At 45.6% G+C, this 23,967-nt stretch overlaps 1 protein-coding gene across 1 annotated transcript in view; it reads left to right on the forward strand.

Annotated features, from left to right (window-relative positions):
- The window catches only part of Nmnat3 (nicotinamide nucleotide adenylyltransferase 3), a 120,983-nt gene extending 100,745 nt beyond the window's left edge, over positions 1-20,238 (forward strand). The window contains exons 3-5 of the mRNA XM_057768045.1: positions 7,200-7,383; positions 11,665-11,744; positions 18,900-20,238. Coding sequence (XP_057624028.1) covers positions 7,200-7,383; positions 11,665-11,744; positions 18,900-19,303 — 668 coding nt within the window. The 3' untranslated portion in view covers positions 19,304-20,238. The remainder of the gene's footprint in view (positions 1-7,199; positions 7,384-11,664; positions 11,745-18,899) is intronic.
- Positions 20,239-23,967: the final 3,729 nt, after the last annotated feature.

A 23,967-nucleotide genomic window follows, 5' to 3' on the forward strand; every position in this document is an offset into this window, starting at 1 on the left:
TAGTCTAAATCTGAAATACCCACCCCCACCAGGCTTTTGTAGTTTGAATGTTTGCTGCCCAGCTTGGTAGCACTATTTTGGGAGACTCTGGAAACTTTAGGAGATGGGAGGAAGTAAGACACTAAAAACAGGTCCTTGAAGCTTTTTTGTTTGCCATGAACTAAAAGCTTACCCACATGTGTGTGTCTTCATTAACTAAGCTGTTCCACCATGAATTCCTAGCTATGATGTACTAAAACCTAATGAAATCTTTTTTTTTTTTTTTTTTTGGTTTTTCAAGACAGGGTTTCTCTGTGGTTTTGGAGCCTGTCCTGGAATTAGCTCTTGTAGACCAGGCTGGTCTCGAACTCACAGAGATCCGCCTGCCTCTGCCTCCCGAGTGCTGGGATTAAAGGTGTGCGCCACCACTGCCCAGCTGAAATCTTAAACCAAACTGAATCCCTCTTCCTTTAAGTTGACTATGTTACATTTAGTCACAGTAACTAACCATAGAACAAGCAATACAAAAATCAATCAGTACCAGGAGTTGGGTTGTTATTGTAATAAACCTGATTATGTGATTCTTTGCCTGTTGGGACTTTGGTTTGGGGAAGGAAGTATCCTGGAATACTTTAAGCAGAGCTTTATACATGACTCTTATGGGGTTCAAAATACCAGTAGAAATGGTTCAAAATGCCAATAGAAAAGTATATAATAATGACTGTGTTTATAAGGTTTCAGATGTAGACAAGAAATTTGAGGGGGGAATATACCAGGGATTGTTCTTGTTACCCTTTGTCAAAGACACTCAACATCTTATTGGTGTTCCAAAATTTTAGTTATGGCTAAACTCAAAAGTAATGGACTAATAAAGTTGGCGAAGGAACTTTGAAGATAGGATAATATTCCGCTTATTTTGGCCTGCTTATTACAATGCCTTTATTTAGGTTTAGAGTGAAATTGGGAGCAAAAAGAAGAGCAGAATGGTGTGGAAGGCATGAGAGTTAGCCAGAAAAGAACCTTAAAGTTGAAGCAAAAGAGACCATAATTAAATAGATTGGAACCATTAGAAAGAAGCCAAGTACTTCAGTCTGGGACAATAGGAAGGATGCCTTGAAGTTATTTCAGGATTTATCATGACCTAATAAATCCAGCTCCAGGGTGTAAAAATATAAACTTATTTAAAAGATCTTATTTTTTAAAAGTTTGACTCTTGTACCTGCTCACACAGAACCTCCTAAGGAAGTATTTCCCCAGGTTCTGCAGCCATAGTCCAAGAGGGTCAGGGGGCCTGACTGCTGCTTAAACAGCAACAATTGCATGTGATCTCCATGATGACATGCAAAATGCAAGTTACAGGTTCATAGAGGCTTTCACCAGGATTCCCGGGGAAGCCTGTGAAGCTAATTAATATGCAGATGGTCAGATTCCACGAAGGATGCTTCTAACAGGTTAATAAATAAAGCTGGGCGAGTGAAGCCTACATTGTAGAAGAGACCCTAAGATATTCTAGAGTCCAAGTCAGGCCACCACATACCTCTACTGTCAGACGTGAATCTGTAGAGTTGCTGCTTGCTCTAATGGGGTTCAGTCTTGCTTTGGTCCTCACCTTCCTTTCTGCCCCCATTCCTCCTTGGAAAATATGTTTTTCTTTTTATTTGTACAGGGACTCATAGCTAAGAGTTCGCCTTGAGTCTCAGTGGGGACTCTGGGCTTAGACCTTTGACATTACTGGAACAGTTAAGACTAAGGGGATGTTTGCAGATAGACTGAATGCATTTGTATTATAAGATTATCATAAGCCTTTGGGTGGCTGTAGTTGTAAAGCGCATGTCTACTCTATACACTTTCCATGAGCCAGGAAAGGGTTCTGGAGATTAAACACATATACACACAGAGACCTGGAGACACGGGTCATTCTTGAAACAAGAATGTCGAGAATGCCAACTTTATTGTGTTCAGCAGGGGCAGCTTATATAGGGCTCTGGCCACGCCCCAGCTCTTGGGATCTTCAGCTGCAGCCAACAAGAATACAGATTGCCTGCCCGGAAGTGGCAGACATACATGGTGCTTCTCAACAGCAACAATATAGGAAGGACAGCGGAACAATGGTTGAAGAGTACTGAAGAATAACATTTTAGCCCATTTATTTTATACTAAGTAAAAGTATCTTTCAAGATTATAATCTAAAATAAAGTCACCAACTTAAGAAAATCCTAGTGTTCTGCCAGAAGGAGGGTAATTCCAAGATAGAAAGACTAGTGTACAGGAAGAAAGGTACAAAGAAAATAGAAATTGTGGGCAGAAGTTTAAGTATTGATGACATTAAACAAAACAATATGGTCTAACAGAGTAAGGAGAAATACATATTTAAATAAGCCACAACAGTAACCAATAAGTTAGGAGAGTGTCATATAAAGCGACAGCACCCCAGAGTCCTACTAGCAAGGTGGTAATGAGCTTGGTCTCCTTGGATTGTAAAATTGTGCAAATATTGTCTACTCTAAAAGACAAAGAGAAGGAAATAATAAAATAATAAAAATCTAAACAGTCAAGAAAAAAGAAAGAAGCATAGAATGTGTGCAAGGAAGATAAAACACAAAATACATGGTACCTTTAAATGAAAATACATCACAGTATGTGAGTTCACTGTTCCAATTTAAAGTAAAAAATTGTCAGACTTGACTGAGAATGTCTTAATGGGCTATAAACAAAGGCTTGCCTATTTTTTTTAAAAAAAAAAGGTGTAGAAATATTGAAAATTAAAAGGTGGGAAAATCTCCAAGTGTGGTGATATATATCTTTAATCCGTGCACTAGGGAGGTAGAGGCAAGTGGATTTCTGTGGGTTTGAAGCTAGCCTTGCTAAACAGAGTTCCAGGGCATCCAGGGCTACATAGAGAGACCCTATCTTAAAGAAAGAAAAAATTAGAAAAATGCATACATCATGTGTATGTTTTTTATCAGACAGACTAAATTTCAACACAACCTTACTAGCAATTTTTAAAAAGCCTCCTATAAAGACATGTTATGATGTGTATTCACCCAGTCATGTAGCATTAAAATATGTCAAGTAAATGTTTAAGAAAGAGAAGGGAAAGGAAAAATCGAAAAACCTATGTATTAGTGGGAGATTTTCTAGATTTCTGTGGCTAATACCATAGGCAGACACAATACTAAGAGATGTAAACAAAGCCACCACTTAGCTTGCCTGGATGGACCCTGAACACCCACAGGATGAATGCACCTGCTTCTGAAGCACAGAATTCCCCAGCCCTGCTCATGTTCCAGTTCATAACATACGGAAAGGAAGACACAACCCAGTGCAAGAGTTTGGATCCATTTACAGTGTTTCTCTGACTATGGTGGAACTAAGCCAGAAATGAATATCACAACTACAGCTTCCCAAATCATGATATGCCTGGAAATTAAGAAAAATGTTTCTAAATAGCTGATCAAAACAGACATCACGATGGAGCTTAGAAAACTCTTTGAACTGAGAGATCATGAAAGCACAGATACTAAAATGTGCAGGGCATAAGGAAAGATGGGAATCTTACAGCCTGAATTGTTTATTTGAGGATCTAAGACAAACTTCAAGTTAATTAGCTGGGCAGATATCACAAAAAGCTAGAAAATGAACAGCAAGAGAGTTGCAGGGTAGAGTCTATAAAAAGAAGAAAAGAAATTGGTAAGACAGAAAACAAACATTTAGCAGAGAAAAATCAATACTCCACGAGTTGGCTCTTCAAAAAGACTAACAAAATAACAAACCTTGCAATCTTATGCAAGGAAAAAGAAAAGGGCCCAACATTAGGAATGAGAGGGACCCACATTGCAGATTGTGCAGATGTTAAATACTTAAGAGAAGGTTGTGATGAACTGAACCTTATGCCAGTAAATTGAAAAGTTTAAACACAATGGGAAAAATTCTGAAAAAATATGCAACTTACCAGAAATCATAATGGAAAAATGAAAAATCTGTATCATCTGCTAACCAGTAAGGAGATTAAACCAGCATTACAGACTTTTCATACAAATTATAGTCCTGCCTCACAAGACTTGACCGATGAGGTACAGCCTAAGGGCACGGTGCTTGCACTGGATAACCAAATATGATCCACAGGACAGAGAGAGAGGAGGGAAGGAGGAAGCAGAAAGGGAGAAGGGGAAGAAAGGAAGGAGAGAAGGAAGGGTTGCACTGGTGAGTTCAGTTCTTCATGCTGTCCTTTTAGAATATAAAAGAGGAGGATGTAGCCTTGATGAGAAACCTGACTAGGCGAACTACAGACATGTCTTCATCTCTAAAAATAACTAGCAACCAGAGCCCATCAATACACACAAAGGTAAGACAAGCCCAACATGGTGGCACACACCTTCCATCCCAGCACTCAGAAGGCAGAGGTAGGTTAGTATCTGTGAATTCCAGGCTAGCCTGATCTACATAGTGAGTGTCAGGCTAGCTTGGTGTACATAGTAAGTTCCAAGCTAGTCAAGGCTACAGAGTGAGACCCAATCTCAAAGAATTATGTGCATAAACAAATATTTAAATACACTAATAAATCACACTTTGTTTGGCACTTAAGAGATGGCTATATATGGTTTAAAGCACTAACTGTTCTTGCAGAATCTTGTAGGTCTCATTTCCAGTACCCACAACGGCCTGTGGCTCTAGCTCCATGGCTCCTAATGCCCTCTTATGGCTTCCACAGGTTTTTGCACACACATGGTTCTCATATTCTCCTACAAGAGCTCTCTCTCTCTTCTCTCTCTCTCTCTCTCTCTCTCTCTCTCTCTCTCTCTCTCTCTCTCTCTCTCTCACACACACACACACACACACAAATAAATAAATAAATAAATCTTAAAATAATAAGAAGATATCTTTCCTTAACTGAGATTGTTTCAGGAATGCAGTGTTTGTTAGTGATTACAAATTAACCAGAAAGCTGGAGAAATGGCTCAGTAGTTAAGATCACTGCCTGCTCTTCCAGAGGACCTGGTTCAATTCCCATATGGGAGCTCACAATTGTCTGTAACTCCAGTTCCTGGGGACCCAACACCCTCACACAGGCCTACATGCAGGCAAAACACCAATGCACATAAAATAAATAAACCTTCAATTCTAAATGGAAAAGCTATTATTCATTAAGAAAGAAAGAAACGAAAAGAAAATTAATCAGTGCTATTCCCCTGTAGTAACTGACCAGCAGAGAAAAACCACACAATAGTTTGTGAAGGGTGACAGAATATTTTAAAATCTTATACACTCACTGTGCTGGCTGCTTTTATGTCAACTTGAAACAAGCTAAAATCATCTGAGGGGAAGGAACCTCATTTAGAAAATGCCTCCATAAGATCACGCTGTAGGCAGACCTGTAGGATATTTTCTTAATTGGTGATTGATGGGGGAGGGTCCATTTCATTGTGGGTGGTGCCATCCCCTGTCTAGTATTTTAGGGTTCTATAAGAAAGCAGTCTGAGCAAGCTATGAGGAGCAAGCCAGTAAGCAGCGCTCCTCCATGGCCTCTGCATCAGCTCCTGCCTCCAGATTCCTGCCCTGCTTGAGTTCCTTCAGTGATGAGCAGGGATATGGAAGTATAGTTAGATAATCACCCTGTCCTCCCCAAGTTGCTTTGGTCGTGGTGTTTCATCACAGCAATAGAAACCCTAAGACTCATCTGAAAAAAGCTCTTAAGCTGGAAGGCACAAGGAATGTCTCTTAGTGTAGCATCATCGAAGTGCACAGGCTTGGTCAGTTGCCCTTGTTTCAGGGACTTAACACACCAGTTAGTCTCTCATTAGTTAAATTCCACATAGGCGCCCAATGTCCTTAGGCAATACCCAGCTCAGCCTACTCCCTTCCTATCAGCCTCCCCTTCTGTTTGGCTTCCCTTTCATTGGTCACACAGCACTGCAGAGTCACAGAGTCACCAACCCCGCCTTGGTCCAGACTCCCTCTGGCCTAGTTTGCTTCCTTTTGCTGTGATAAACACCATGACCAGAAGCAACTCGAAGGAGGAAACAGTTTATTTTTCTTCTAGATGTTAGTCCGTCATTGAGGGAGGCCAGGGCAGGAACACAATCTGAGTAGAATTGTGAGTTTGCTTTAAATGAACGCATTGCCTTTTCTAGGAAAAGAAGCAAGTTTCTCAAGGTGGGAACCTAGAGGCAGGAACTGAAACAGAGACCATGGAGGAGCACCACTTACCAACTTGTTCTCATCCAGCCTGCTTTCCTGTGCCACCTGTACCACCTGCCCAGGAGTAATACTGCCCCGTGGACTGGGCCTTCCCATATCAAACGTTTAATCAAGGAAATGTCCCACAGACTGCTTCAGTCCAGTGTGATAGTTTGGACAATTTGAGGTTTATAGCAAGCTTTTTTTTCTTGTCAGACTGTCTTGGACTGCCAGACCATAAATAATGACATGGAGACTCATTTATTAATTATGAAAGCTTGGCCTTAGCTTAAGGTTTTTCCCAACTAACTCTTATAACTTAAATTAACCTGTTTTTATTAATCCATGTCCTACCACATGGCTTTTGCCTCTTCTCAATACAGCACATCCTACTTGTTCTGAGTTTGCTGACAAAATCTGCACTCCTAGATCCCTCCTCCTCTTCCTCCCTCTCCCTGGAAACACCAGCTACCCTCTCCTGCCTAGGGCCCTCCTCCTCTTCCTCCCTCTCCCTAGAAACACCAGCTACCCTCTCCTGCCTAGCTATTGATCACTCATCTTTTTATTACATCAGTCACAGCAACACATCTTCACAGTACACAAAAAGATTATCCCACAAAGAGGTTCCCTCTTCCCAGACGACTTTAGTTTGTGTCAAGTTGCCAAAGACTAACCAGCATTTCCTCCCTTTGTTTTCCAGCCCAGAATCCTCTTCTTGGGATAAGACTAAACAAATACAATGCCCTACAGAAAGGCACCTTGTGATGTTCATCAAACGCATCATGATGCTATTTGTCCTATGATCTGCTGCCCTAACCCCCACCTCACAGCTTCCTCTCAATAAAGTACCATCTTAAGTTGTTGAAGACACTAGAGGGGAAGCACGGGTCACTGGTCCTTGCTTGCAAGCCCTAGGTCCGCCAAGAGGCCATGTCTGCTCACATGCAGGATGAGGTGTAAACCCTGAGCACCAGCCTACGCTGTGCTGCCAGGTGGCCAGTATCTTTCCTCATGCATGGCGTCCCCCATTCTCCCCTGCCTAGGACTGTACCAGGTGGTCGAGGGTATCATCTCACCTGTCAATGACAGCTATGGAAAAAAAGACCTGGTGGCCTCCCATCACCGAGTAGCCATGGCCCGGCTGGCCCTGCAGACGTCTGACTGGATTCGGGTGGACCCGTGGGAGAGCGAGCAGGCCCAGTGGACGGAAACGGTGAAGGTGCTGAGGTAACAGGAGTTGTGTGTTTTTGTAATAACAAATGCAGACTGGAAGGGTAGGACAGATGCTGAGGTGACCCCAGCCAGGACCCAGAGAAATGCCTCTGCTTCCAGAGAGAGAGACCTGCAGAGTCATGTTTTCAGAGGGGTCTCTGGGCAAAAATAAATGAGCAGCTTCTGGCTTTGGGGACATTCTTGATTCCAAGGGCTCCAGCGTCAGGCCCACTGTTACCATTTAGCACCTCTGTGACCTTGAACATGTGACTTAACCTGTCTGAGACCTCTTTATCACTTGCAAAATGAAGACAGTATAATTGAAAGAAGATTTTTTAAAACGACTTTCCTGTCCTAGAGCCAACACATCGCCTTCGGTACCTGGGGCCTTAACTTCTCGTCATTGACAAGTTTGAAAACTGAACCTATATAATAGCCATCTTTTCTTCTTATTTGTTAAACATAGACTCTAATGTAAAAGTGAAGGCCTTGGGAAGGACTTATTTTAAGAGCATAGATAGTTAATAGATAGATAGATTATCTTTTGTCTTTTGAATTCTTAGTAGTGTTCAGCATAGTCCACAGCCATTTGAAATCCCTGGACCAGCCCTGTGCTTTAGGGCAGCAGGTCACTGCCTTGGTGTTGAAGGGGAGTAAGGCAGGCCTGCCTCATCACTGGTTACAGGCTGCTCTGCTAGAAGGCACTGTAGGGCTGTGTCCTGTGCAATCATACAGGTCCTACACCTTCTGTTAGGGAAAGGACCACAGAGCATTCAGCAGCTCCAGTGCCATCTTAGAACCTGCTGCCAAACTGATAGGTCAAGTGTTTAGTAACCGCGCGGATGCATGACCTCTTCCTTTTAACCCTCCTTTGGGGTAAGCCAACTCTCACACTCACACCTGCACCTAGAACATCCTTTTTAAATGTGCCTTTCTCACCACTCACTTCTCCAGGCTGAGAACAGACGCAAGACAGCAGATTATCCAGCAAACCACTTAGCTTTAGTAAGTACTCAGTGACTAGGCCCTTCTCCCTCTCCCTATGAGAGCCACAGTTGCCTGGGACGTAGGCTTTGAAGCCACATTTGACTGAATGGCTTGATGAAAGTGATTTGTCCTCCCTGAACCTCAGTAAAATGAGAACAGCCTCACCTAGCTCACAGGACACCATGTGGGTTTGATGAGATGGTGCAGGCAGGTCAGCTGGTGGGTGGTAGGTGCTAACTAATGCCACCTGCCCTCCCTACAGCCCTACTGCTGGCTGTGGTCTGTCCTCAAATCCAGAAAACCATTCACAGACAAAGAGGTGATGGCATAGCAATTCCGTGTCACTACTACTTCTGCTGCGGATTGCCCATGTGAGCAGAGCCACTGCCAAGCACTCATTCTCCTCTTTCCCTATGCCCTTTGCTCAATGCTTCTGGACACTGGACACACAGGGGACACCCTAGGTCCACCACCCATGTCCCACCCACCCCAGAGATTGCCATCTCACCAGTCTGGGTGACGAGGGGAATGATCCAGTTTTTCAGCCGCTCCTGGTGGTTCTAATAGCTGTCTAGGCTTGAGTCCCACAGCTTCAGTCACTGAATGAGAGAATCAGGATTCTGATCGGTGTTGAGAGCCTCTTAAAGAGCATTGACACATGGTCACAGCCCTGGCTGCCAAAATCACTTGGAAAACTTTCTTTAAGGTTCTCTCCCAGGCCAGGGCTTTCCGCTCGCTGGCACAGACACTAACCACAGGCGTCTATTTCAGGGTCCCAGATGATTTAGGTTATGCTGTTGTGCTTGAGACTTAGCCAACGGAGTCAACAGTTTCTTTCAACAGATAGCTGATTAAGACGTTTTTCAAAGGTTAAAAATCAGGCTAAAATTGTAAAGTCAAGTGGTTTTAGGATCGTGGTAGAACTCAGCCTGAACATCTGCTGCGTTTAGTGTCCTCTTGATGTGGTCACAGTGGATTTACAACGTGGCATTCCAAAGGTCACTGTGCTATCAGCTCACTCAGGGACTCAGTGGAGACTCTGTATTCTGATGATGTTGGCATTTTTGCCAGTGCCATAAAGTCTCGGCCAACTTTAATGAGAGAGCCGTTGGTGGGTGCTGGGCATGTCACTTTTTCCTTACAGTGGGAAATAACTAAAAGAAACCGTTTAGTGAGAAATCGTCTTTTTCCTTACACTTTGAAAGTTTCCAGCCCTCATCCAGCATCGCTATCTCCACCCCATCGTAGGGTAGGACATCAAGGTGGAGGGGTGTGGTGGAGCCAACTAACTCATCTCCCGGTGGCCAGGAAGCAGAGAGACTGGAGCCCAGAATAAGGCCCAGGTCCCCAAGGTCATCTCCCCAAGTGACCTACTTTCTCCAGCTAGACCTCACCTTCCAGAGCTTCAGTCATCTCCTAAGAATGCCATCAACTCACAAACGTGCCAGTAGCCAGCACTGGTTAGATGAGAGCCCATCTTTTAATGACTGGATCTACAGCTGCGGCCCAAGCCTTCAGCACACAAGCCTCAGAGAGTACACTTAGTCACCAGCCACAACAGTAACTTTTCCCCGTGTTGTGGAAACAGCCACTTCCTGTAGTCTGTCCTCCACCCCCATCACCTCATGATCCCACTGCAAACATGACCAATGTCTGCATTTTACAGATGAGAAGCTGGAGGCTCAGAGATGCTCAGATGATCACAGTCACACAGCGAATAATAGACGAAGCACCAGCCCCTAGGCTCTGAAACCATACCAGAGCCAGCCTCTAAAACAGAGGTTCTCAACCTGTGGGTCATGGCCCCTTAGGGGATCAGATGACCCTTCATAGGAGTCACCTAAGACCATCAGCAAGCACAGATATCTACATTCTGACTCATAACAGGGGCAAAATTATACTTATGAAGTAGCAATGAGAATAATGTTATGGTTGTGGGTCAGCACACCGTGAGGAACTGTATGAAAGGGCCGCAGCATTAGGAAGGTTGAGAGCCACTGCTCTGAACGATGATGCTGGCCGGGAGTGTGAGGTGACTGACTTTTCTCTTGCCATAGCTACCCTTTGCTGGGGCATCCCTGGGCAAGAAAGAAGCCACACTGTTAGGGTCAGTTTAGAGACTTAGGACTGGGCACACTGGCATACCCCTCAGGCAGGCAGCAAAGAGCCATCCAGGACCAATACCGCCCCAAGGAACGGAGTCCTGAAAGTAAATGGCCTCTCTGAAACACAGCCCTAACAGTGCTCCCTCGAGTACAGGGACAGTGGAAGATAAATTGGCTCACACGGGAGTGCTGAGGTTACCTATGTTTGCTGAGAAAAGGAAGTGCCGGAGTCTCAATTTGAAGATAGATTGCTTAAAATTGAGCATGTCAAATTTGCATAAGTCTGATCATCCCTAACATGCTCTGTGACTTCGCTTGGATTAACTCCCTTCATCTTCATAACTACCCCTTGTGGGCGGCACTGCCGTCACTCCCCATTTGCACACGAGGACCCATCCGTGCTGACTGAGACTTGAAGTCATTCATTAGGGTGACAGCCGGCAGTGTGGGGGTTGGGATCCAATCCCAGCTGTCTCTCTCCAAGCCCAGGTTCTTAGCCACCACACATAGCATTTTAAAACACAACTATGATGTGTGTTCTGGAGCCAGTTGGAGGCCACACCTTCCAGGGCTTACTATACACAGCTCATTTACCTTCAGAATTCTGAAATCAGGCATTACCACTTACTGCTTTCCAAAGGAAAATGCATGTTCAAACTTACATTTGTCTGTTTTGGTTTTTTTTTTGGGGGGGGGGGAGGGTTGTTGTTGTTTTGTTTGTCTTTTGGCTTTTTGAGACAGGGTTTCTCTGTGTTGCTCTGGCTGTCCTGAAACTCACTATGTAGACCAGACTGGCCTCGAACTCACAGAGATCCACCTCCTCTTGCTTTCTAAGTGCTAGGATTAAAGGTGTGCGCCACCACCCGGCTTACATCTCTCTGTTTTGAGAGCCACTGCCTTGGGCACCTACTCAACACTAACACCTGTGTTTCCAATAGGGCATTGCTGAGATGCACGGGCGGGGCAGCGTCAGGCTGCCTGCTTCCACCCAGTTTGTGCAGAATGTGGTAACGTGAACGGAATAGGACTCTCTGTGGCATCTGCTTCCTGTCTTACCCCTGGAGCACCACCTGACATGTGGCGGATCCTCCATATTCAGGGAATGGTCTAAGATGTGTAGGAGCAAGTCTTAAATTCTGAGACTCTGGGATGATGTTGGGGGTCTAGAATACAGCACACCTGAGCCCTTGTGTTTACACAACAGGCACCATCACAGCGAGCTGCTCAAATCCTCAGCCCAGATGGAAGACCCAGACCCCAGCAAAACACCATCAGCCTCCGCAGGTGGGTGCCAACTCCCTTGTCTACGATGGGATTCAGGTAAAGACTGATGAACCTAGGGGTTTGTCCAACCCTCTCAGCATGAACTAGAACTTGAGACCTGCCTGGTAGTGTATGGAGAGAGGGGGGGGAGGGGAGGGGAGGGGAAGGGAGGGAAGGGGAGGGGAGGGGAGGGGAGGGGAGGGGAGGGGAGGGGAGGGGAGGAGAGGAGAGGAGAGGAGAGGAGAGGAGAGGAGAGGAGAGGAGAGGAGAGGAGAGGAGAGGAGAGGAGAGGAGAGAGAGGAGAGATCTCCAAAGTCAAAATGTCATTTCGGACACCCTGCCTTCCCCACTCCCACCCCAACCCCATTAATTGTGCTAATTTGAGATTTACTTCCCAAAGGAGTTTAACCACCCTGTGACTTGTGCTCATGACATGAATTACAGTGAGGGCCACACAGGGACAAACTGGTGACTGGTGCTGGGGTTCTTTATAAACCTTAGCCTTTTGAGTTGAAAAGGATAAGATTTGGACGAGAGACTAACAGTTCCTAGCAGCCACTCAAAGAAAGAAGCTTAATTTTAGGGGAGCTTGAGGCTCTCTTGGGTTATCTTTTTAAACTGGGAAACCCTGAGCTCTATTTTCTCTTTTCTTGCTTGGTAGAGGCAAGTCCTGTGATTTCAGAGTATGCAAAGTCCCGGTGTCAAGGGTCAAAGGCATGGCTCTCTCCTGCAAATACTCGGGAGTGTAGGATGGGCGTGGGAGGGAAGGATGTAACATAAGCTGGGAGTCGCTGACCCCACTGGCTGAAATTCCAGCAGGCCGTGTGTGTAGTTCAGGGTTCCCAACTCCAGTTGGTGAACACTTTCATAGGAAAAGGGTTCACGACTTCCAAGGGTAGCTGCACCTCCAACAGAACTTCACTGCAGGCTTTTGCAGAACCTTTGCCGTGTCTCTGTGCATTGTGACTTTGAGAAAAGGACAAAGCCTACCACTTTTTAACCATGGCACTCTTATGGTGTCTGCTGGTCCTCAGAATTCTGAGAGCACTCCCAAACTCACCTCGGAAAGGACTTGAGGATGTCCCCAGATCCTAAAGTTGCCATGGAGCCCTCAGATGCTGATCAAAGATTATACACAGCAGAATTACCATGAGTCTTGTTAGAAACAAGAATTGCCAGATCACTCCCCAGACCTCCCTGAGTGGGAAGGACGCCAATAGTGGGATGCTTAGTGTTTACACAAGCTATGGGGTAAAGAGAAATGCAGGCATTAGTGTGAACGGCTGTTGTGTGTAGGAGCAGACAGTTACACCCGTGTGCACAGGACCAGTGGGCTGTGGAGGTTAGAGCATTTCAAGGCAGAGATGTCAGAGCAGGATCGTGTAGTAGCCATGGGACACAGTAGACTGGGGATACTGTATCAGGGACTCCAGGGAGAGGCGGGGCAGCCAGAGGCAAACTGGGATGGCATACTGAACCATAGCTCTTGGATTGCCTCTCTGCAGGTGCTCACAGAACCCATTCTGCTCCGCTTGGAACCTACTCCTCCCCGTCAGAAACTGACTGTCCTGAGAGTCGTTCAGAATCCATACTCCCAGTGAAGCCTTAACTGCTAAATTTATGACTTCACCTTCTATCAGAGCCTCCCCCCACATCTGTTCCCTCTTCATTTCTCTGGGGGTTGCCATCCCTAAGACCCTGTTTGGGTTCGTGTCCACCTGCCTCAGGCTCCCAGACGTTGGACATAAACGCATTTTCCACCATGTCTCGCTTTTGTTGCTGTTTGTGTTATGAAACCAGATCTCACTATGTATCCCTGACTCTGCCTTCCCAGTGCTGAGATTAAAGGCATGCACTAACATACCTGCTGCCCATCCCCATTTTAAAAACTATTTTATTAATTCTCAAGAATTTCATACCTTGCCGGGCGGTGGTGGCGCACGCCTTTAATCCCAGCACTTGGGAGGCAGAGGTAGGCGGATCTCTGTGAGTTCGAGACCAGCCTGGTCTACAAGAGCTAGTTCCAGGACAGGCTCCAAAGCCACAGAGAAACCCTGTCTCGAAAAACCAAAAAAAAAAAAAAAAAAAAAAAAAAAGAATTTCATACCTTGTATCTTGAACATATTTATCTTCCTCACCCATCTCCTCCCATATCCACTCCCCCATTTCATACCCACCCAACTTTTTGTCCTCATTGTTTTAAGCCCATGAAGTGGAGCTCGAGAGATGGTTCAGTCATTAGGAGCACTTACTGTTCATGCAGAAGACTGGGATTTGATTCCCAGCACCCACATGGCTGCTCACAACTGTCTGTAATTCCAGTTTCAGGGGAAGTGATTTCTCTTCTGACCTCAGTAGGCTCTTTCACACGCATGGTACACATACATACACTTAGGCACATGTATGCACCTAAAATAAAATACTTTTAAAAACATCAAGCCCGTTAGTGATTCCCATGTCGTCTTGAGTGTGTAGCCATCCACTGGAGCACATTAGACTACCAGGGGCCACACTCTTATAGACCGCCAGCTCTCACTGTCAATAGCTTCTCAGTTAGGCGCGGAACTGCCCACCTGCCCCCGCCATGCTGACACTCGTCCGACTTGAGCTTGCACAGGACTTGTGCGCACAGTAGCAATACCTATGAGTTCATGTGTGCATGCCTGCCCTGCTGTGCCTGCCAAACCCTGTTTGTTTGTGGTCATCCACTGCCTCTGTCAGTTTTGCTGCCCCGTCTTCTAAAATGAACCCTGAGCCTTGGGAGGAGGGGTGTGTGATAATAGATATTACTTTTAAGGCTGAACATTCCACAGTCTCTTATTGTCTGAATCTTGACCAGTTGTGAGTCTCTGTGTTAATCACCATATTCTGCAAAACAGAAGCTTCTCTGATGAGGGTTGAGAGATGCACTGATCTATGGATATAATGAGACATCATTAGGAGCTGGTTTAATACTGTGTCCTATTAGCAGAGTAATAGCAATAGCTTCTCTCCTAGGGCTCTCTGACCTATCTGCTACAGGTACTTGGCCCCCAATAAATACCTAGCCACACACACACACACACACCTTTTTTTTTATTTACTTTTAATCTTGTGACAGGGTCTCACTTAAAGGTCAGCAACTTAATGAGACCCTCATATCTAAGGCAGGCCTCGAATTTGCAATCCCCCTGCCTCAGCCCCTTCAGTAGCTGAGATTGCAGGTCTATACCATCATGTCTAACGAGTGCAGCAGTTTTTACAATGGCAGAAAATAAAAGCAACTAAGAATTTAAATATAGAGGAACGCTGAGTAAATTACACTGTATGCATCGAAAGAATCCACACCAGAAGTTTCAAGGAGATTGAGAAACCCTGGGAAAGTGAGAGAGCCATCATATGATCGTGTGTGCATAACTTCAGAGGGAAACAAGCGCAATTCCATACTGTTGGTGTGTCTAACTCAATATGGAAACTGCGAACATACACCAAAATGTTGATGGCTGTGGAACCAGAGTCAGACTGATGGATTGCTGTTGTTGTTTTCAGTTTCAACACTTGCAGTTTCCATATGTTCCGTCGGGAACATACATTTCATGTTCATCATCAGAAAAGGAAAAAAATTAAAAATGAACATTTTCAAACAGGAAGGTGGGCTTTTCTCAGCATAAGCTTTGATTTTGATGGGACAGCACATATGTTACCAGTGACATATTTATTTCTAAGGGGCACTTGAGGAGCTGTGTGTTTTATTGTACGTTGTCACAGTCTGGGATGGCAGATTACATGCTGAACTCAGCACTGGTGGCAGCCAGATCTGAGCCTCCTGTCACCTCTGTAATTGGCAGCCTCTTTGGACTCAGCTGTCCTCATATGGAATGCTGTGATCCCGGCTGCTCAGGTGGCACACTGGAAGGGTGACACCTCAGGCCCTTTAACAGCAGCCTGTCTTTGGTCTGTAAGGGTGGCCCTGCCCTGGACTGATAGGGCTGAGCCTGGCTCAGAGAGCTCTCTCTCTGTAAAAACAGCAAGTGCCCAGTCTTGTGCCTATTTCACTGGGGATGGTTAGTTTGGGTGCTGACTGTCAAGTGTCATTCCTGGGTTCAGCTCTATTGTCCTCCTATGTAGATCTCCCATAGTGTGCCAGTTGCATGTCATTGTCCATGGCTGTAGTCGTACCCCTCAGCTGACAGGCTTTCTCTCTGCCTGTTACTTTCTGTTCCTTCCAGGGAGCCTTTACTATCCCCATCTTACAGCCGAAGAAATAGGCCCACAGGCAAGGTCACTTTCCCAGGGTCCCAAGAGATCTGAATTGTACATCCAAGACTGACTCACCTTGAGACTGCTCTTTGTCAAGGCCATTAGCTAAGGACACCAAACACTCAGGCTCCTAGGTTCTAAGGTATTTTCCCTGCTGCTTGTATAAGCTTAGCCCATCTGCTTTTCAGAGTCTGCAGCTACATCAGAGTGGACTGCTCACCAGATACCCACAGACCTCCCACTGTGTCACTGTGTGGCTGTCAGGCAGGTCACACTGCAACCGCTATTTAGTTTTCATTGTTTATTTGGTGGGGAGTAGTGCCTGCATGCATGTCTGTACTCCACGCACGTACTGTTCCCGCAGGGGCCAGAAGAGGGCATTGGATCCTCTTACAACTGAAGTTAGAGACAGTTGTAAGCCATTCTATGGGTGCTGAGGGTCCTCTGGAAGAGCAGCCAGTACTCTTAACTGCCGAGCATCTCTCCATCCTCCAGCCTTTATTCTTGAATTACATATTTGGACTTGGACACTTACTTGGTCTGTAGCATGTATATGAATGAGTTTGAAGGGGCGCTATGAGCCCAGAGTTGTGGTGGAGGCACATGTAGCCATGAGAGTTGATCACTTCACTGTCTTGTCTCGGGATAACAGGGACTATCCAACCTCACAGACGTGCCTTTGATTGAGGGGCAGAGCGCAATCCTTTCTAGTCACAGCTCAAAGTGAATATTATTTCTTTCTGTCGATATTAATGAATCCGTGTCTAATGTGGAAGCTGAAATGTCAAAAATTTCGCCACAGAACCCACTAGGAGAACCTGGGGAGATGGCCGCATGCTTGCCGTGCCAGTGTGAGGACATGACTGTTCAGGTCCTAACACCTATGTAAAAAGACAGATGCAGCTATGTATACCTGTAGCCCTCGCCATGGGGGATGGGAAACAGGAATATTGCTAGGGCTTGCTGGCAGTGAGCCTGGCTCAGAAGTGATAAGCTCCAGGCCCTGCCTCAATGGAATAACACAAAGAAAGTAATAGAGGGAGAAATTCAACATCCCCTTCTGGTGTGTGTACATGCATGCATGTGCGCGCGCACCCACCCACCCACACACACACACATAAATACACAAAGAGGGGGAACAGTAGGAGAAGACAAAGTGTCTTGTCTATTCCATGACATGTAGAAACAGCAGATATGCCCCAGGTCCCAGGAGATGCTGAAATCAAATGAGTATCATTGAGCCAGTTGTTTGAAACGCCAAACCCTGGTCTCTTACTATCCTGCAGTGATTCAATAAATAAGAATTAGAGCAAATCCTCACAGCTGTTGGAAAATACAAACCCATACCAAATTAGTAAGGCGTGAGTTACTGGATAATTTGTAGCACAACTTTATTGCTCTAGAAATAAAGAGATAATTCATGCTTATTAGATGGATATTTCTGCGGAGACAGAGAGATACGTGGATAGGAAAATGGATTAGCGACTGAATGAAAAGCGGTTAAAACACAAACACTCTGCCAACCGTGGTCCTTTCTTATTTGATAAACTCACTCGATGCTAAATAGCCCCACAGGTGAGCACTACTAACATTCCCATTTGGAAGTTGAGGTCACAGGAGCCACCAAACAGTAGAACCAGAACTGAGCCTGAGACATTTGGGGCTGTCTGTGGCCACCGAGAGCCTTGCAGGCACTAGTCTAAGAGTGTTCCAGTGTTGTTGACTAGACCAGTACTCTGAAGCGACAACATGGGAGAGTCCCTTTGTGTGATGATGTCTGCTGCTGTGAAGAGTCCCCAGCCCAGGGCGGGGAGGCCAGGGTCAGCCCCACAGCAGCTGAACCCCAGAGACTGCCAGCTTCTCTTCTTTCCTAGGGCAGGCCCTGCTTTTTTGTAAATCAATCCTCTCTGCATGACCGAAATCCTTCCAGCATCTCACTGTACCTTAGCAAACCCTTTATACCATGTTTACCCCCAGTGTGTGGCAGCCCGGGATCTCTTCCTTGCCAAGTCTTCAGGGTGACAAAGATGGAAGGCCAGCCTTTGCCATCTTCTGGAATCAGTTTCCAGAAGCACCAGGGACACAGCATGTGCTTCTGGCATGGCATGGCTTTTCTGTTCAGATGAATGGTGCTGCTACTCAGCTAATCCCTTCCTTCTCTAGTGTTCCCGGGCTTCCTGTTCTTGACGAACATGCAGATTCTCACCAGCAGGCGGCAGCAGAACTCCGCAGCTACAGGTGCCCCACCTGGAAACTGGTTGCCAGTTTGCATTCATTCAGTCTTCCCAACTGAGGTCATGAGCTCTCTCCTAGCCTCTCTGTGCCTTGGTTTCTCCCCTGCAGAGTGGGCACAACAGACCTACCTCCTATGTTTGTTCTGAGGGTCACATGTTACCTCACACATTGGTAGTATACCATGCTAAGAACACAAAAATGTTAGAATAGACTCCACAAGGCCACTACACTGCCCATCTGCCCTAGAGCTCTGTCATACTGCAAATGAAAATGCAAAGGCCACCAGCTGGGATCATAGAGACCTTGTTGTCTTCCAGAGAGCCTGTTGATGATGAAATGACAAAATGCCATGAAGTTTTGTATGAAAATGCTAGGTCCTCGGGGCTTATAATAACAAGGGCTGGGGGCTGGCTTATAATAACAAGGGCTGAAATGGATGCTGAGTGGTGACTTGTCCAGCGCTCACATCTTCTTGATATGGGGACTTTAAAAGTCTCATCAGATAATGGACGTCTGGGGACAGCATGGTCTCCTCTGGGACGCTCTCTGCCCTGGTCCGAAGCAATCACAGACAGACCTCTGTAGTAGTAGCACTGAGTGCTAAAAGGCAAAATCCTTTTTCTTAGCTTGACACTTTGCCAATATTAAACAAAAGCGATGTTGCCGAAATCATGACTTATAATGTTGCTGTATCACTTTCAGATTCCTGTAACTTCCCTGGGATCCGCCCTTGTTCTGTTGCACGCCCCGAACTGAAACTCCTCTGTGGGGCGGATGTCCTGAAGACCTTCCACACCCCCAACCTCTGGAAAGACGAGCACATCCAGGAAATAGTGGAGAAGTTTGGCTTGGTGTGTGTGAGCCGGCGCGGGCACGACCCGAAAAGGCACATCTTGGACTCTCCCATCCTCCGACAGTTCCAGCACAACATTCATCTGGCCAGGGAGCCCGTTCAGAACGAGATCAGTGCCACATTTGTGAGGAAAGCCTTGGGCCAAGGGCAGAGCGTGAAGTACCTCCTCCCTGACGCCGTCATCGCCTACATCAGGGAGCATGGCCTCTACAGCTGTGGCAGTCCCTGGAAAGGAAAAGGAAACACTAGCTAGAGGGCCTCTGAAGAATGGGCAGTCAAGGGCTTTGTTTGGCTTTGGGGTCTGTGTTTCCCTCTCTGTTTGTTTTGTTTCTACCATGGTGATGCCATGGGTGACTTCCTGCTGCAGGAAGAGATTTTTTTCTGTCGCTGGGACAGAGCAACTTAAATGGCTTGGCAGGTCTTCGGACTAGGCAAAACCTCTCTACCTTTAAGGAGACCTGCTTACTTGGTGCTTAGAGGATGCGCACTGATGCTTCTCTGAACACAGCAGGCCCCTGAGGGCTTGGATCACAGTTGCCCTCTGCATTTAAGAAAAACTCAGACCAGGTGCAGCATGGTGGTCTTGACTGGCAGGATTTGACAGGGTGCTAATTGCTGAACAGGGGGCCTTTGCAACATCCTTCTTTCAAACAGAATAATACCAAGTGAGGATTCAGAAATCTGGAAACAGTGCATCATTGATTTCCAGTGTAGACTCTCTTACCAACCATGGCCTGTCCGCCTATCTGCCTTTCTGTCCGCCTGTCTGCCTATGGTGTAGCATAAAAATTTTTTGACCACGTTTGTTCTATTTTGTAGCCAAGCAATATGTGTAAGATTGTGTGTGTGTGTGTGTGTGTGTGTGTGTGTGTGTGTGAATATGAGGTGAAATCAGAAGGACCTCAGAGTTCCTGAAGATGGAGTTATAGGCACTTGTGAGTCACCTGATGTGGATGCTGGGAACCAAGCAGTCTTATGGAAGAGCAGCAAAGGCTCTTAACCACTGAGCCATCTCTCCAGCCCTTCAAGCAATATTTTTGATACAGCAAGTATTTTTACACTGCTATCCTCTAAACACTAGGGTTCCCAATATCCTGATTTCTAAAGAGGAACTGAAGTAAAGCAGATGCCTAGCTGTTTTAGAAGCTCTTTTGAATGTTTTATGACTGCCTGACTGTTTGAATATTGGCAAAAGGATAAATAATAAATTGACATCAAAAAGTACTAATGAAAAGTTTCTTTTTTTCTTTGTTATATTATTAATGCCCAGTGTTCCAGCTGTTGTTCCTCTTTTTTGCTGCTCTGAAATTTGCTCCTGTTCCAATCTAAGTGGCATGAACTTAAAAGTTTGTGCCCTAAGTACTAGAAGTAGAGAAATGTCCTAGTCAGATTAGCACAGCCTAGAGTTGCCCAGAGGTCGTCTCAATTAAGGATTATCCAGATCAGAATTTATCATGTGGACATATTTTGGAAGCAGGTGTCTTGATAGTTAACTAATGAAGAAGTGTTCAGCCCACTATGGGCAACATCAATCCCTAGGCTGATATTCCTGAGCTGTATAAAAAAAAAAAAAAAGGTAGATGAGCATGAGTTTAAGCAAGCCAGCAAGCAGCCTGCCTCCACGGTTTCTGCTTCAAGTTCCTACCTTGACTTCCCTCAGTGGCAGACAGTGTTACCTGGAAGAATAAGATGGAATTACCCCTTTCTTCTCTAATTTGCTTTTGGTCCGAGTGTTTGATCGCAGCAGCAGAGATGAAACTGGAGAAGGGAAGGAATGGCTTCTTAGCATAACCCAGATTTCTAACCTAAAGCAGGGGACTGTGGTTTTGTTACTGTGCACCCTAAAAGATGAGAAGAAAGTTTGGGATTTGCCACTCCACTCCTGGATTAATCTTTGGGAGTCTTCTCTTTGTGCCTGCTGAAGGATTAGCACAGACTCCGAGTCTCCACACTCTGTACGGGCCCATCTTTGCTACATATTTAGTGACACAGGAAAGCAATAGGGCAGACAAGGAGGATCTAATACCCCCTGAAAACTCCCAATATGAATGTGAGTCATAAAACACGGAAGAGGAAATACAGAGCACAGTGACCATTCTGTGAGGTCCTGCAGACTCCCTCTTGGATTAGGTTCTGGCCTCCAAGAGGTCCCTGAGAGCCTCCCTCTTTGATTAGGTTCTGGCCTCCAAGAGGTCCCTGAGAGCCTTGCCCACTCAGGAAAATACAGAGCAAATAGCTTGTCTAACTGCACACAGTAGCCCTTTAGCTCCTTCCACCGCTGGAGTGTGGGTTCTTCAACTCCAAAGTGGACAATGTGGTTAGGCCTGCTCTAGACTCTTCCAGCTCTAATTTTCTTTCTCTTTCTTACTTAATAAAAAGGAAGGGAGGCATGGAGAGAAGAAGAAAAAGAAGGAAGAGGAGGAGCGAGGAAAGAAAGAAAAAAAGTAGAAAAAAGAAAAGAATATAGTTTGGGTTTGAGCTTTGATTTTGAGGTTCTGTTTTGATTTGGTTTTGTTAGTTTGGGGTTGTTGTTGTTCGACAAGGTTTCACTCTTATCCCAGAATGGCCTGGAACTTGCTAGGTTAGCCATACTGCCTGGTCTTAGTTTTTCATCAATCCTTCTGTCTCAGCCTACCAAGTGCTGGGACTCCAAGCACATACCACCCCCCAAGGTTTCAGTTTCTATGCCCTTCTCTGAGTCCAGCACCCATCTAGTCAGACTGGAAGCTTCCAAAGTTCGAGAAAAAAAATCTTGTCATTTGCAGGTAAGAGTTGCTATTGCACTCTGGAGAGCTAGTTCCAGGAAGACTCTTGGGTCGCCTGCAAATGAACCAACAGAATTGACTTTCTAATGAGATTCATTGGCCTCAGCATCACTCACTCCAAGTGATCACTTGTTTTCTTTAAGATTTATTTATTTATTTATTCATTTTATATGTATATGAGTGCTCTATCTGCAGCATGCCTTTATGCCAAAAGAGGGCATTAGATCCCACTAGAGATGGTTTTGAGTCACCTTGTGGTTGCTAGGAATTGAATTCAAGACCTCTCTCTGGAAGAGCAACCAGTGTTCTTAACCACTGAAGGTACCATCAGAACTACTTGGCACTCTGATGGGTACCACCCCTTATCAGAACCACATTGCCCCCACTGTTCTGTGTGGGTCAAGAAGGAAAAGACCAAAAGCCTACAGATGGTGAGTTAGAGAAGGGGTCCTCGGCCTCAACAACAGACATTCTGCGCTGTGTAACTCTACTTGGATAATTTTTTCCTATCCTGTGCATGGTAGGACTCCTTCCTGGCCTCTGTGCACAAGATGCTAGTAGCATCATTAGTAACCATAGCAACACAACTTCCTGATACGTTTGTCAAACATCCAGCACACCAGTTCCAGCCGCAGCTCAGAGCCACTGGTTCAAGGCTACGATGCAGATGTTAGGAAGAGTGGGCCTTCTTTCCTCTTTCTCATTGAAGACATCAAGACGCTGCAGTGTCCACCTGGAGCTTCTTTCAGAGAAATCTAGTGAGTGAGAGGTCCTCTGCTGTGCATGAAGTCATGTTCATTCTAGGTGCACAATGCCATTGCATAGGAATTGGAATACCACACCACTGACTCCCAGGCACCCCAGCTCCCATTCTCCTCTCTCCTCTCTCAGCACTCACAGTGTCTTTCTGAACTAGGTTTTTACAGCCAAGGATTCCAACGTAGCTGAGCCTTCTGTGCAGGCATCAAGGGCCTGATAAGTGGAGGCTCCCTGCTGGGAGTTGATTGTTTCCTTGTTGTTATTGAAGTCGGGAGTCATTTGTTCAAGTCACATTTATTGAGGTCCTCGTGTGTGCTAGGGTGTAATGGTGAGCGGACACGGTCTCCATCCATAGGAAGCTTGTAGCACAGTGGAGAACCAGCAGTCCAATGATCAGAAGCTAACATGATTGCCAGAGATGATGGGACTGCTAAAGGCCACACTGATGTGCTGATGGCCAGAGACAGCAAGTTCTCTGTGACGCTAGAGAAGCTCGGGCTTTGGCCTTCCACTTTCCAACATCCTAATCATATAGGAATCCGAGTTCCTGACTCTAGGCCCTTTTTTGAAAGGGTTTCTCTGAACCTGTGCAAAAAATAGACTCTCATAAAGTGGTTTTCCCCAGTGAAAGTGTTCCAGAGACTTTGGGATGGGTGGAGGAGGCAAGTGGTTTTGAAGAAGAATGGCAAGTGCAAAGAGCCTGAACCAGAAGGGGCAAAGTGGGCACCATGGAGATCTAGAGTCATTATTACCTCTCAAACAAGGTACCGGTTACTCCGCTGCACCTGACAGCAGGTGCCCTGCATGCCATGGTCTCCCTGCCCAGCCTTTCCATGGGTTTAATAGCCTTTGAGGGCATGCCTTCTTCTCCCTGATCCATGTCTGTATTGTGTAGTTCCCACCAAACATCAGTTATTTCTATAACAAAGCATAGTAAGACCTATGCTTTATATATATATATGTATATATATATACATATATATGTATGTATACACATACACATACTTTTTCTTGATTTCTGTCACCTGCTCTGTCTCACTGATTCATGTCATCTTAGTAGCAGAAGGGAAAATATGTACCACTGCTCTGCCCCTGATGCATTCATTGCCTGGCACCACCCTGTGTACTGATTTCACATTCCTCTCTACTCCCTCAGGTGTCCTTGCATCTTGATGCCTGGGTATTTTGTTTGTTTTGCAAAAACAGAACAGTGGCTCAGGCTCCTGGGTAAATAGAATTTCCAGCCTTAAATAAAGGTTCTCCTATGACACTCTCCAACACCCAAATGAGAACAGTGTTGTATCTTTGCCTGGGGAAAGAAATTTTCATTTCTAATACTGTCTGTGTTGCTTGGGACAGAATGATGTGAAATCCCATTTCAAACCAATGGAGC

Source organism: Chionomys nivalis, chromosome 4 (assembly GCF_950005125.1).
Source record: "Chionomys nivalis chromosome 4, mChiNiv1.1, whole genome shotgun sequence".
Taxonomy (NCBI): Eukaryota; Metazoa; Chordata; class Mammalia; order Rodentia; family Cricetidae; genus Chionomys; species Chionomys nivalis.